The following is a 15,692-nucleotide window of genomic DNA, read 5'->3' as shown; positions in this document are numbered from 1 at the left end:
TTAGGACTGTACGTGTAAGACTGCTGCAGACTACTTCAAACAGCTTCCTCTCATCTTTCGGTTTAAAAAGAGGAAGGAAATATTTCAAAAGTTGCACATTTGAATGCTCCACCTTTGCCAAAAGACCAATGAGTCATCTTGCTAATGTCTTGTGGAAAAGGGTTTACATGTTAAAGCGTTTCAGTTTTCTTAATAAAACATGTTTTGCTGAGCAGTAAACAAGGTCATTGCAATTATTTGTTTGGAGTTCTTTAGAACTATACATATTAATTTTAACTTTGTGATTCTCAAAGTGTGTCATGTATACTAGTGGTATGTGGGCTCCATGTAATTTTACACAAAAGAATCACTGCATTAAAAGTTGAAACTGCATATTACATGAGGAAAGCTTTAACGTTTTTACAATCCTTTTGTTAAGGACAGTTCTGTTGTATTTAACGTTAAAATTCAATACATTTGAATTTGATCTGTTTAAAACATTTATTAAGGTACTGTATATATTTTCATTTTCATCTGCAATAAGTTTGAATTGAATCATTATTTAAGTCTTTTCTTTAACTTTCCTATATTTAACTGCAGTGTTAATGTTGAAACTGTGAATAACATTACAGTGTCTTACAATAACATTTTATATATTTCTTAGAAAAAAACTTTCTCAATTTTTATTAACACTTCGTCTACTATGCCTGTGCATTTTAGTAAATGGGCTTTCACTTGTGTAGTGCTTTTCTACCTTCAAGGTACTCAAAGCACTTTAACACTGTTTCTTCATCAGGAGCAACTGGAGGTTCAGTATCCTGCTCAGGGTCACAGCGGCCAAGGAGTGGACCCAGGTGGTACGAGATTTTAAGAACCACTGTCTTATCCTATCCAGGGTTGTGGGTACCTTGAAGCCAGCTCTGGGCAAAACACAGAATACAGCCTGGACTGGTCGCCAGTCGTTCACAAGGCAATTCCAAAGATAGACACTCGATAGTCACACTGTCACTGAGTGGGAACTGAACCCATGCTGCCCACGCAGGATTCAGGCAAGTCAACACCATTAGTGACTCTTTTAGAATTTGAAATACTGTAGAAATGTTCGATGAGGTTCATAAAGTTGGAATTCCCCTACGTGTCCGCATTTGAACTAAAAACTACATGCTGTCATTTAAATGAAGTTCGCCCGAAGATAGCTGGGATAGGCAGGGATAGGCTCCAGCACGCCCGCAACCCTAGTGAGGAGAAGTGGTACAGAAAATGGATGGATAGGACAACAATCAGTACCTTTAAAAACATTTTGAAAATAAAAAAAAAAGGTTTGAGTTGTACAACATGCAACATTAACTCAGTGGTCTCCAAAGCATGTACAGTATATAAAGATTGAAGCTACATCAAAGATCATGTCTCAAGCCACGAGTGTGGGTTTATAGTTTTATATCTTTGGCATGATAGAGTCTGATCACATGAATGTGTCGCAACATAAGATTCAATTTATTTAATTGCCGCTCAGTCAAAGCTTTTATAGGTTAAGCAGAGCACAGTTTCCAAAATCCAACTTTTTAAAACATTTAAATATAAGATGAAAAATAAATGTCTGAGAGAATGTTACACACTGTGGTGGACTTAACACAACACAGAAGATGAAGATAAAATGGCACACAACTGTTGGAGCTGCTTTATGACACTGGCGTTGTGTTATCAATTATTTGCTCGGTAGATTATGTCAGTCAAAAGTTCAACTGAGTTTTAAGGAGAGCATTCAGTTAAAAATAATCTCAAGTGGGTGTTTGAGGACATTACAACGATCACAGACCATAAACATGTTAGATGGGGCTGTGAATCAGCTAAAGGGTTGACCAGGATTGTCGAACTTTGACCCCAAAAGACCAAACCAAATCAATCATAGTCAAAAAGTCAAAGTCAAGAAAGAATCAAGGTGTTTCTGCAGTGGTGAATTATATTATTCACACAAACACAATGTGTAGCATTTTATCTCCATGTAAAAAAATGGGTCATGTTGCAAAGGGTGATACAGTTTTTAAAAAATAAATAAATAAATCAAGCCTATCTTGCCATAGAGAGAGCAAAGGTTTGACAACGCCCATGACCAAAGGCAGATAGGACATGGTAACATGCTCCGAATGTATTTATTTTTTTAGGTTTTTTCACAATGTTCACGATGACATTTTTTTTTCTTATAAATCTAATCATTGTGCAATAATTGTGGCTGGACTTAATCAGGAACTACTGTGGACTCGGTCTGATCATATTGCCTGGTATTATTTGTTGTTCCATATTTGGAGGACAAGCACATTCTTCTTAAATGTGAAGGTTGCAAAATATTTCAAAAACTGAAGTATTTGAAGAAGGAGACTGTGCATGCATTCCACCATCTGTTGCTTGCCAGAATTTGTCAATTTTATTAAAATATCAAATTGGCATCATCAGTAATGTTCACTGTTCTACAGTGGACCCCTGCATGTTCACGGTTCAGCATTCGCGAATTCACTTACTCGTGGTTGTAACTTGTCAAAAACAAGATAAAAAAAAAATTTGTGGTAAAAATAGGCTACTGCCTACAGTATGTATGATATTTACTGTATTGTAACAGCTCTTTAATTTAGACAACAACCGGTTAATGTCACCTGTAATCACACCAAAAAACATAAACTAGTTGTGAAGAAGTTGTGGGTAGGCAGAAGTTCTAACAAAACACATTCGCTCACCCAATCACCCGATCTGTTCATGATTGACAGTGGGAGTGCAAACATAGGATGGCAGCATCCATGTCTACATTGGCTAGTGAGATTTTCGTTCAACCAGGACTAAATACGACATGAAAAGCAGTGGGGTCCGTAACAACAGCTCAGCAACCTTTGGTTCTAGGCGCCTGCCAGAGCCAGCACCCTTGTGATGTGCCTGAGTGCTTTGGCTGAACCAGACGGGGTGGGTGTCTGGGCCTCATGTGCTTGGGGGTGGCATGGGCTAAGAATCCTTCTGCACTGGCGAAAGATTGACTGCATGATCCTCGCCCAACACATCAGCAACCACTGAGACCAAATCTTCAGTACTGGTCGGGCCCAGAATTGGTGCTGCATAAGTGTCTTCGGTCCTCTATGTATGGATGCGAGAACTCACAAGTTCGAGGGTGAAAGGGGAACCATGTTGTACAAATTAAGTCTACTGTTCAATTCTTTTGCTATAGATACGGTGTGTCACACCCAGTGTTGCCACAGTTACTTTGAAAAAGTATCTTAGTTACTTTACTGATTACTTGAGCTTAAAAGTAACTTAGTTACTTTGCTGATTACTTGATTTCAAAGGTAACTAAGTTAGAAAAAAGTAAATTTTTAGTTACTTTCAGCAGCTGCCAAGTCACAGGAATATCACTTATCCACAGTGCAAACAAAAATTTGTTTGTACAAACAGAGTCTCCAATTAATGCATGTGTTTAGAATGTGGGAGGAAACCGGAGTGCCCGGAGAAAACCCACGCAGGCACGGGGAGAACATGCAAACGCCACACAGGCGGGGCTGGGGATTGAATCCCGGTCCTCAGAACTGTGAGGCAGACGTTCTAACCAGTCGGCCGTGCCGCAAAACATAATTACATAATAATGTAAAATTACACAAGAAGACATGTTCAAGATTCTTACTAGCGGTTACCATTCTCATTCGAGTTCTGTTTTTTTTTTTTTATATTTGATCTAACACCAATCAACAATCTCCAGGCAATTTGTAATATCTGATATATGAACGTGGAAACGTTGTCTAATCAGAAAAACCACAAGAACCCCTTGTTCTGAAGAATACTCCCATGCTAGAAGTGAACTGATGTCATCAGATTTGTAGCGAATACGCCCTGATGGAACAAGATGCCAGCATTAACCCCCACAACTGATAAATCCGGCATTCCTCCCTGCTGCCCCGCTGAGCCAGATGGTCACAGGAAGCCTGATTTATGTCATCTGGACCTTAAACTAACCTAGAAATCTGGGTTTCCACTCATCAAAGCCCCTTTTGGTGTGCAGGGTTAGGTTAAGATGCCGACCAAAGGTTCGGCACACACGCTGTTTAAAACAAGTCAAAAGAAAGTTCAGTAAACCATTTACTCCTTTGAAATGCATGCAAGGCGCTGTCACCTTATCGTGGTGGAGGGGTTTGTGTGTCCCAATGATCCTAGGTGCTAAGTTGTCTGGGGCTTCACGCCCCTGGTAGGGTCACCCATGGCAAACGGGTCCTAGGTGAGGGACCAGACAAAGCACGGCTCCAGAAACCCGATGAAGAATAAAATTAATGGATTTTCCTTTGCCCGGACGCGGGTCACCGGGGCCCCCCTCTGGAGCCAAGCCTGGAGGTGGGGCTCGAAAGCGAGGCCTGCACTCATGGGGCCCGGCCGGGCACAGCCCGAAAGGGTAATGTGGGTCCCCCTTCCCATGGGCTCACCACCTGTGGGAGGGGCCATCGGGGTCGGTGCAGTGTGAGCTGTGGGGTGGCCGAAGACGGGAACCTTGACGACTCTCTGGCAGGGAAGGAGCCCAAGCTGGTTTGTGAGTTCAAGAAGTTCCGAATAGATATAGTTGGGCTCGGCTCCGCACACGGCTTGGGCTCTGGTTCCAGTCCTCTTGAGAGGGGTTGGACTCTTTTCCACTCTGGGTATACTTATTGCCCACGGCTCGGTGCCTGTACATTGTGATTCACTCCGGTGGACGAGAGGGTAGCCTCACTCCACCTTCGGGTGGGGGGATGGGTCCTGACTGTTGTTTGTGCCTATGCACCAAACAAAAGTTCAGAGTACCGACCCTTTTTGGAGTCCTTGGTGGGGTTGCTGGAGTGCGCTCCCACTGGGGACTCAATTGTTCTACTGGGGGACTTCAATGCTCAAGTGGGCAATGAAAGTGAGACCTGCAACGGCGTGATTGGGAGGAACAGCCCCACCGATCAGAACCCAAGTGGTGTTCTGTTATCGGAGTTCTGTGCTCACCACGGATTGTCCATAACGAACACCATGTCCAGGCATAAGAGTGTCCAGGACACCCTAGGTCGCCGTTCGATGATCGACTTTGTGGTCGTGTCATCGGACTTGCGGACTGATCACCACCTGGTGGGGAGTTGGCTCCATTGGTGGAGGAAGATGCTGTTCCGACCTGGCATGCCCAAACCTATTGAGAGGGTCCGCTGGGAACATCTGGCAGAATCCCCTGTTAGAAGGAGTTTCAACTCCGACCTCCGGCAGAACTTCATCCAATTCTCGAGGAAGGCAGGGACATTGAGTCCGAGTGGACCATGTTCCACGCCTCTATTGCCGAGGCAGCTGACCGGAGCTGTGGCCGTAAGGTAGTCAGTGCCTGTCATGGCAACAATCCCCGAACCCGTTGGTGGACACCTGCGGTGAAGGATGCCATCAAACTGAAGAAGGAGTCCTATCGGGCCTTTTTGGCCTGTGGGACTCCTGAGGCAGCTGATGGGTACTGGCTGGCCAAGCGGAATGCAGCTTTGGTGGTCACTGAGGCAAAAACTCGGGCGTGGGAGACGTTCGGTGAAGCCATGGAGAATGACCTCCGGACAGCTTCGAAGAAATTCTGGTCCACCATCCAGCGTCTCAGGAGGAGAAAGCAATGCAACATCAACACTGTGTATAGTGGGGATGGGGCGCTCCTGACCTCGGCTCGGGACGTTTGTGAGTCGATGGGGATAATACTTCGAAGACCTCCTCACCGACATGCCTTCCGATGGAAGCAGAGTCTGGGGTCTCTGAGGCAGGCTCTCCTATCTCTGGGGTTGAGGTCACCGAGGTGGCAAGGTCCTGGGGGTGGATGATATTCGCTCGGAGTTCCTGAAGGCTCTGGATGTTGTGCGGCTGTCCTGGTTGACATGCCTCTGCAACATCGCGTGGACATCGGGGACAGTGTCTCTGGATTGGCAGACTGGGGTGGTGGTCCCCCTTTTTATGAAGCGGGACCGGAGGGTGTGTTCCAACTACAGGGGGATCACACTCCTCAGCCTCCCTGGTAAGGTCTATTCAGGGGTGCTGGAGAGGAGGGTCCGTCTGGAAGTCGATTCTCGGATTCAGGAGGAGCAGTGTGGTTTTCGTCCTGGCCGTGGAACAGTGGACCAGCTCTTCACCCTCGGCAGGGTCCGCGAGCGTGCATGGAAGTTCGCCCAACCAGTCTACATGTTTTGTGGACTCAAGTCAACCGTGTCCCTCGGGGGGTCCTGTGGGGGTTGCTTCGGGAGTATGGGGTACCGAACCCCCTGATACGGGCTGTTCGATCCCTGTATGACTGGTGTCAGAGTTTGGTCCGCATTGCCAGCACTAAGTCGGACTCGTTTCCGGTGAGGGTTGGAGTCCACCAAGTCTGCTCTTTGTCACCGATTCTGTTCATAACTTTTATGGACAGAATTTCTAGGCGCAGCCGAGGCGTAGATGGGGTCTGGTTTCGTGTCCTCAGTATTGCATCTCTGCTTTTGGCAGATGATGTGGTTCTGTTGGCTTCATCAGGCCATGATCTCCAACTCTCACTAGAGCGGTTCGCAGCCGAGTGTGAAGCGGCTGGGATGAGAATCAGCACCTCCAAATGTGAGACCATGGTCGTCAGTCAGAAAAGGGTGGTGTGCCCTCTCCAGGTCGGGGATGAGACGAGCTGTGGGTCGTGACCAAAAGAACAAGATCCCGGATACAAGCGGCCAAAATGAGTTTCCTGCGCAGTTTTTGAGTGCAACAATTAACTGCTGTAATCTCGAACTCTTATTTCATCAATGTAGCAAACATTCCAGAACAGAGAGATTGATTAGAGGTTTTTGTAATTTTTCCTAAAGTTTCTGAATATAAAAAGAGAGTGGCCCTCCTTTACGAGACAAAAATAATTTGATTATAACGTTAAACGTTCAATGGATGGATTTATCTCATATGTCAAAAAGGAAGTCTAATTATTTTCATCCAAGGTCAGTGGTTGATAAGGTTATGTACATATATAAACATGTGTTTACATATTGTGTCCCCAGGCCAGCCGAGAAACATTAAGTAATCCCACCTCCATCCCTGGTTCGGTTCGGTCCCCCCGAAATTAGGCTTTGCGATGGACCCTCTTCTCCAGAACACCAGTGTAGACCTTACTAGGGAGGCTGAGGAGTACGATCTCCCTTTAGTTGGAACACAACCAGTCCCCCTTCTTAAAAAGCGGGACCGCCACCCCCCTCTCCCAATCCCAAGGATCTCCACTCATTGTTGCAGAGGCATGTCAACCAAGACAGCCCCACAATATCCAGAGCCTTTAGAAACTCCGGGCAGATCTCATCCAACCCAGGGAGGGGCTTTTTAACCACCAAAAAGGGCAAATATTTTTAGGCAACTTCTGAAAGTCTTTGACACTGTATTGAGTCATTTCCAGCCAGCAGATATCCTTTCACAAAATAAAGATTCACTTTAATTCACAATTTGGCCAGAGTTTGAATGTCTTTTGTTTGATGACTGCTTGTTTCAATCAACCCTTCTCACTGATAATCACTTGGCAAAAGAGAAAAAGAACACTTAACAAAGGAAACAGATAACTTGTTTAGATTAAGAACACAACATTTTCTTGCATTCCTAATTCAGAACTTTATTAAGTACTCATATCATGGCTGAGGAGTTCAGTACATTCAGTAAAAAGTCACATTGAATATGTCATAGGCTTTTTGGTTTTATAACACCTCGGCCATGTACTCTTGAGCTTTTGTACAAAATAAATACAAAAGAAAAAATATCACCTGTCTCTGCGGACTTGGGCATAAACAGTTCCATCATCTTTCATCGCAACAGTTCGACGAGGTTGCTCGGAAAACTTTACTTGGCCGTACTCCACCTCCACTTCTTCTCTCACTTTCATTGACCTCCTCGGATGATCAACGATCCTGATGTCAGTGTACACCAATTCCTCTTCATCTTTCATCAAAGACAGAAAATTGAGAATTCATAAAAAATATAGTAAAAAAAAAAAAAAAACATTTCAAACCACAAATTGCCAAAATCTGTACCTTTTCTATCGCTTTTCTTTTTCTTTTGCATGAAGACAACCGCCAATCCAATCATTAAGAGGATCACCAGTGCTGAGAGAATGCCGCTCATTATAGGCAAATAATTCTTACTTTTACTTTGAGGGGTCTTGGATCCTGAGGTGGGATTGTCACACAGGGCTTTATTGATTTCAGGCAACCACTGAGTTATGAGAGTCCCATTTGAGGTGCAGTTAATGAACACTACAAGCAAGCAATTAGACAAAAACATCAACAATCAGCAAACTGTATTTTAACATCACCATAGTTGACAGATAAATATGTCCTTTCTTACCACATGATAGACTAACTTCTTTCTGGATTTCACTGACGTTATTTCTAATAGAGCAGACTAGCTGTCCTGAGACGTGTTTTTTCAGGCTGATTTTGTTTTCCTGAACATGTCCAGAGACGAGGTCAGTGTGCTGCAGTGGTTTTTGGTTTAGGTTCCACCAGTATTGAAGATTGTCCCCTCCCTTGGAGGAGCAAGACACCTGCTGAAATCCATCGGACGGACACTTCGAGACTAGATGAATGGAGGTCACAGGAGCTGAGAAAGACAGCAAACGTAACTTGTAACGTCAGCACAAAGCACCCAGTCACCGACGTCGGCCTTAGGAATTGTGCCCAGCTGCATTAATCACAACACCGGCAGCATACAGAGTTCGCCACCAGCATTTTTCACGTAAGTTATGATTTCAATTAAATTGGGAGAAAATGACATTGTTGTCACACGTAATTAAGTTGTGTGTTCCTGCAGGAACAAACCAAGTGTGCCAGCCGGCTGCCAGCTTTACCCACATTTTAATATCTCACCCAGCTGGCTGTGATTTTCACAGACTAACGCAGACTATAAATTGGTGTCTATCTGATTTAACAGCCAACAATGTTTTGTAAAAAAATTACTAAATTATGTAAAAGGAGCAGAACAACGCTGGTGGGCTCTCCAGCTTTAATTGTTTGGACATTGTGTGGTAATTTTCAATTAAATGCCGACATCTCAGACATCTTACTATTTCCAATAAGCAAACACTCTCCCTGCATGAGATGGAACTTTTGATGACGAGCCAACGTCATTGCGACTTATGTTTGCTGACTGGGCAAGGCACAGGTAGCATATCCGACCCACGGCATCATTTTATATGGCCCGCTAAAGCAAATAATATGCGTCTACTTCATATTTCTTTTGCAAATTGTCTTCATGTTGAAGAAAAACGAAATACTGTATTGAATGACAACATGGTGACTTAGTAGTTAGCACAGTTCTGAGGTTGCGAGGGCTGAGGCTTTCCTGTGGTGCGTTTGTACAGTAAGTTCTCCCCGTGCTTGCATGGGTTTTAGCCGGGTACTCCGGCTTACTCGCACATTCCAAACACCTGTTTCTTAGGTCAATTAGAGAATTTAAATTGTCCATATGTGGGAATGGTTGTTTGTCTGTACAGGTATGCGCCCTGAAGTTACCTGGTGACCAATTTAGGATTTGCGGCCTCTCGTCTAAAGTCAGCTAGGATATGCTCCTGTTTACCCGTGGCCCTGATGATAATATGTTGTATGTATGAATGGATGGATGCAAAGCCATAGAAAACAAAGTCTGGACAGTGATATGCCCTGGCGCCATATTGTCACCCAGCTTGATATAACGTTACTATGCAATGCAATGCAATGCAATTTCCCTGTGCATCTGGACAGCTGACCCGCTGCTCATGGAGGTACCAAAGTCTAAGCGGAAATTTAGCGGGATTTATTGCTGGTCCAAAACTATGGAATGACCTCCCAGAGCATATTAGCACCCTCATTATCCTTAAAACCCACCTGTATTTGCTTCTTTTTCATCTTTGCTATTGTTTTAGTGTTTTTAAATTATGTTATGTTCAATTTGTATTAATGCACAGCACAGGAAAATTATGAACAGTTCTGACAAAGACTAAATTTTGGCTAAGAAACATTTAAATGCCTTCCAGAAACATTTAAGCAAGCAGGCAAACATTCTCATCAACAAAACATTCATCCATTTCTTACACCGCTTATCCTCACTAGGGTCCCGGGTACGCTGGAGCCTATCGCAGCTAACTGCGGGCGAGGACTGATCTGAACCCTGAACTGGTCACCAGCAGGGCACATATAAACAAACAATCATTCACACCTATGGGCAACTTAGAGTCTTCAATTAACCGAGCACGCATATTTCTGGGATGTGGGAGGAAACCAGAGTACCCAGAGAAAATACATGGAGGCACGGGGAGAGCATGCAAACTCCACACAGGCGAGGCCGAATTTGAACCCGGGTCCTCATAACTATGAGGTACACAGGCTAACTAGTCGACCACCGTGCCCAACAAAACAAAGAAAGTTAATGTTTTGGAAAAGGCACAGGTTGAGTCCAGAAACTAACATTTTTGCCAGGAATTACAAGCAAACAAAATCAAGATTTGTATGAAGATATTACTTCAATCCAAAAAGACTGAATTTGCTTATGTGTGTGCTTACCATCCATCCATTTTTGAGAGCACTTGACATTATTTGGGTTGCGGGTGAGCTGAAGCCTATCTCCGCTGACTTTGGGCAAAAGGCGGGTACACCACGGATTGGTCGCCAGCCAATCACAAGGCGCATAGCAACAAAAATGTATTTACACTCACACTTACACCTTATGGATAATTTTGAGTCTTCAATTAACCTACCACGTTTTAGGGATGTACTGTAGGAGGAAGCCAGAATATCTGGAGAAAACCCACTCAAGAACATAAACCGGCACACACGGGGGCCTGAGTTGAGGTTCACAATCAAGACCTCTTGACTGTGAGGCAGACGTGCTAAGTTAACTACTACCGCACCGTGACTGTAAGCACCTTTTGTTTTCATGACCTTTGTTGGTTTTTTTTGTATTCCCAGTTCTAGTGTTGTTACATATGATACACATAAAATCAAAAGAAAATTGTTTTTTTTTATATTTACCTTCAACGAACAACTGCAGTCTCCGATTCTCAAGTTCAAATCCGGTTTGGTTATAGACCAAAAGAGTATAATTGCTAGTATCATTCTTGATCAGGTTTTCAATCTTCATCATTCCATCTTTTGGGGTGAAGCTAAATCTTTCAGATGCTTTAATCTGCAATTCCCCCTCTCTCCATTTAAGTACATTTTTTTTTTCTTTCATCAAGGTAAACTGAAGTGTGATTTTGTCCATCAAATAGAGGACTATTTCTTGACCCAGCGGTCCATAACACTGAGCTCCTTTTCTTCTGCAATCACAGGGCTCTCCCACACCTACAAAAGAATAATTAAAAAACATTCAATTACGTGAAGGGCTCGTTTCCAAAACAAGATAAAAGCCAAATTTAAAAATGATTGATCTTGCCATATCATAGATTGTGTAGACCATTACAGACAGGTACAGTGCCAAGATTTTTTTCTCTCCCGCTGATAACGAGGCATGGGGAGGGGCTGAGAAACTAATTGATTTTTTTTTCATGACTTCAGTTACGTTATAATATTCCAGGCATTTGTAATCCTCACACCATCTACGATTGAAGTAGCATTCCTACTTTCCAACTTTCGTGCCAGGATAACACCAAAGAAGAGGCCACTTTGGTTCATCAACAGGTGACTGGCTTAAATCAGAGGGCCAGTCACCTGTGTCTGTGTCAGCAGTACAGCTAACAGGGGCTGTAGATAGGGTTGCCACCTTTCAAAAATGAAAATGAGGGAGGCCCACAATGGCATCTAGGGACCCCTGTGTGATCAGGCAGTGTTATATGAATGAGTGTGGTTGGATGTTTTGTGGTGGTCGGAGGCGCCATAAACGCTTCTGTCAGACTGCCCCAGGGCAGCTGTAGCTACACAAGTAGCTTACCACCACTAGGGTGTGACTGTGGAGTGAATGAATAATTTGTGCAACTGTAAAGTGTCCGGTGGCACGGTGGACGACTGGTTAGCACATCTGCCTCACAGGTCTGGACCAGGGTTGAAATCTGGCTTCGAATGTGTGGACTTTGCATGTTCTCCCCGTGTCTGCGTGGTTTTTCTCCAGCTCCTCCGGTTTCCTCCCATATCTCAAAAACATGCATGGTAGGTTAATTTTTGTTTGTTTCTATGTGCCCTGCGATTGGCTGACAACCAGTTCAGGGTGTACCCCAACTCTCGCCCAAAGATAGCTGGGATGGGCTCCAGCACGCCCTCGACCCTAGTGAGGATAGGTACGGATAATGGATGGATGGATGGATGGATGTGACACTGAGGCTTTGGTTCTTCTGTGTTCTTACTTGTCTGCAGTGATGCTCTCCGGATGAATGCTGATGACAATCGACAACAGAACTTTTATGCCCCCGAAACCGGATCATCAGGAGTGGGATGAGGGGCGGTGCGGGTGATGATCGCACTGACGAAAACTGATCGTCAAGGGAGACGGAGATCGATGCCCACCAAATGCCCATTTTGATGCCCCTCTCCATGTGTTTGCCCGTGGCCGTCGCTGGAGTGGCTTAACAGGGGTTACAGGTATTTCTGATGGGGTTATAGCACCCACTAGCCCTGGTGTAGCACCGTCCCTGATTGGCCGACTGGTTAGAGCGTCAGCCTCACAGTTCTGAGGACCGGGGTTAAATCCCCGGCCCCGTCTGTGTGGAGTTTGCATGTTCTCCCCGTGTCTGTGTGGGTTTTCTCCGGGCACTCTGGTTTCCTCCCACATCCCCAAAACATGCATGAATTGGAGACTCTAAATTGCCCGTAGGTGTGAATGTGAGTGCGAATGGTTGTTTGTTTGTCAACTGGTTGCCAGCCAATCGCAGGGCACATAACCAATCCCAGGGCACATAGAAACAAACAACCATTCGCACTCACAGTCATGCCTACCGACAATTTAGAGTCTCCAATTAATGCATGTTTTTGGGATGTGGGAGGAAACCGGAGTGCCCGGAGAAAACCCACGCAGGCACGGGGAGAACATGCAAACTCCACACAGGCGGGGACGGGGATTGAACCCGGGTACAGATAATTATACCAATTAGAAAGAACAAAGTGTTAATTTGGCTGTAACTGTCATAAACCACATTTGGCATAGATTGCTATGTGCAGGTGAGCATTAGTCAGTAAATATTTACTTAATATATAACATGAATCATTTCATTGCCATATAGTTTATATTCAGTTAAAATTGCTTTGTTATTTTTCCATGCTAAAGTAAATTTTCTTCAATTTAACAATCTCTGTTCCAAAAACAAATTGTGATTTTAGAAGAGAAATGGAAATAGAGCCAACAAACTTAAAGGTAAACATATGATTTAATTTTTGCTGCATATCCTGTAAGAGTGAATCGCTTGACAACCATCAAAGCAAAGTAAAAGAAAAAGAAGAAATGTCTGACCTTGCGAAACTGTGAAGAGCAATACCACGAGTTCAGCTGTAGCTCTCATATCTTTGATGAACCACTCAGCTGCCTCCGAAGCGTTGCGAGAAAGAGTGTTGAGCAGGTTTTGTATTTCTTTCTATACTGCTGGCAGAAAGAAAAGGGAAGTTCTACTTCTCGTTTTATCAACACAACAACTGAAGGCCTTCATGTTGGAATCCATTGAAATTTAAAAAAAAAGATGTAAGGTAGCCTTTAAGGAGCTCCTTTACACAGACGATTGCTGAAAGTTGTAAAAACTGCTGAGATCACCACCAAGACACCATTGCTCTCTCCGCAAATCCTCCAGGAGGGCTGCCTCCATCATAAAAGACCCTTCTCGGACTATTCACACTTCTATCGTCAGGCCGGAGGGACAGAAGTGCAGGGCTACCACCATCTGACTCCTAAACAGTTGACAGGAGTAAGCATGCAGTTTAAGTTTACACGTGCGTATCTGTGTGTTGAGACTACCTCTGAACAATCTGCTTAAATTGCACAATACCATACACTATTTGATGTTCAAATCCTTTATTTTGTATTGTTTTGCCTCTATTTGTGTTGTTTTTGCATTGTATTATGTTTTTATATCTTTTATTTTATATCTTCTACTGCAGATTTGAAAAGGACACTTTTCCTCATCAAGGACGGTGACGAGTCTGCATATCGACAGGAAGTGGAGCGGCTGGAGCTGTGGTGCGGCCGACACAACCTGGAGCTGAACACGCTCAAGACTGTAGAGATGATCGTGGACTTCAGAAGGCATCCTTCGCCACAGCTGCCCCTCACGTTGTCCAGCTCCCTTGTCTCAACCGTCAAGACCTTCAAGTTCCTGGGAATTACAGTCTCTCAGGAACTGTGGGTGACCAACATCAACTCCGTCCTCAAAAAGGCCCAGCAGAGGATGTACTTCATGCGGCTTTTGAGAAAGCACGGTCTGCGACGGGAGCTGCTGAGGCAGTTCTACACAGCGGTCATCGAATCAGTCCTGTGTTCTTCCATTACAGTCGGGTTTGGTGCTGCTACAAAAAAGGACAAACTCCGACTGCAACGGACAATCAAACTGCTGAAAGGATTGTCGGTACCCCCCTACCCACTCTTGAGGACTTGCACACTGCCAGAACTAAGACAAGAGCGTGCAAAATCCTCTCTCTCTCTCCCTCCACATCCCGGTCACCGGCTCTTCCAGCTCCTTCCCTCGGGTAGGCGCTACCGATCAATGCAAACTAGAACTAGCAGACATTACAACAGGTTCTTCCTTCTTGCAATCAACTTCTTAAACACCTAACCTACAATTCCATTACAGCCTGCTGCCAATTTTTTTACTTGAGTTTGTTGTCACATTTCTGTGGGGCCAATTATACATTACTTGTGCACTCACTGTAGTAGTCTCGCCACGCTGCACTATTTGCATATCTGTTGTTGACCAATACTGGCCACTCATGCCAGAATAGCATCTGCTCCATCTGCACACTGATTGAGGAATATCTGCAACATTTGCACAATCAACATTGTCCCAGATCATCGCACTATTCGCTTGAAGTCCCGGCGCCCTTTGCACAATGGTCATTGCACCGGACTATTGCAATATCAGTCTTTTGAACTGCTCTTAGTGCTGGAGGACTGCATCTTTTTGCACAATTGTCAAAAAAAAATAAAAAAATAAAATGTACCGGCATTACCAGATAACTAGCAACACTTTATTGCTCAGTGACTGTTTTTTTTCTCTTTATGTCTCAAAAGTGTTCTCTGTCAATTGACTGTCTTTTGTCGTACTAGAGCAGCTCCAACTACCGGAGACAAATTCCTTGTGTGTTTTTTGGACATACTTGGCAAATAAAGATGATTCTGATTCTGATGTTTTATTTTAAATCTTTTGATATAACTTAATATCTTGGACTACATTGATATTCATTGCACACATCTGAAAATATATACAATCGACGTACCTGTACATTCAGTCGTTCCAGTGTATGGTTTTAGGTGCTTGGCTGAAGGTGCAGTAAATGCAAAGGTTAGAAGCACTGAAGGACTTCTGAAGTTCTATCTTGAGGGTTCCACAAAAAAATACTCCATGTGATTTTAAAAATTGTCTTCGATTGGCTGGCAACCAGTTCAGGGTGTACTCCAGCTCCTGCCTGATGATAGCTGGGATAGGCTCCAGCACGCCCGCAACCCTTGTGAGGAGAAGCGGTTCAGAAAATGTATGGATGGATGGGTCTATTTGAAGAACACGGTAACATGAAAAAATGTGACACGGACAAGAGCTTGATAATGATCATACAAACGTGATG

At 44.1% G+C, this 15,692-nt stretch overlaps 1 protein-coding gene across 3 annotated transcripts; it reads right to left on the bottom strand.

Annotated features, from left to right (window-relative positions):
* Window positions 1–965: 965 nt before the first annotated feature.
* Window positions 966–15,392, bottom strand: LOC133407742 (uncharacterized). Of its 3 annotated transcripts, XM_061685937.1 has the most exons (7): window positions 15,348–15,392; window positions 13,378–13,503; window positions 10,971–11,282; window positions 8,311–8,565; window positions 7,998–8,219; window positions 7,731–7,905; window positions 972–1,214 (listed from the first exon to the last, which is right to left on the bottom strand). In XM_061685937.1, the coding sequence occupies exons 2-7, from the start codon at window positions 13,424–13,426 to the stop codon at window positions 1,151–1,153; spliced, it is 1,077 nt and encodes a 358-aa protein (XP_061541921.1). In that variant the 5' UTR covers window positions 13,427–13,503; window positions 15,348–15,392; the 3' UTR covers window positions 972–1,150. The 3 variants fall into 3 exon arrangements, with proteins under 3 accessions (XP_061541923.1, XP_061541921.1, XP_061541922.1); XM_061685938.1 differs by lacking the exons at window positions 972–1,214; window positions 15,348–15,392 and adding an exon at window positions 6,540–6,625 and having other exon boundaries at window positions 13,378–13,641; XM_061685939.1 differs by lacking the exons at window positions 10,971–11,282; window positions 15,348–15,392 and having other exon boundaries at window positions 966–1,214; window positions 13,378–13,786.
* Between the last annotated feature and the right edge of the window lie 300 nt (window positions 15,393–15,692).

Source organism: Phycodurus eques, chromosome 9 (assembly GCF_024500275.1).
Source record: "Phycodurus eques isolate BA_2022a chromosome 9, UOR_Pequ_1.1, whole genome shotgun sequence".
Taxonomy (NCBI): Eukaryota; Metazoa; Chordata; class Actinopteri; order Syngnathiformes; family Syngnathidae; genus Phycodurus; species Phycodurus eques.
Note: the sequence above shows the minus strand (reverse complement) of the source record. Positions and strands in the feature narration are given on the sequence as shown.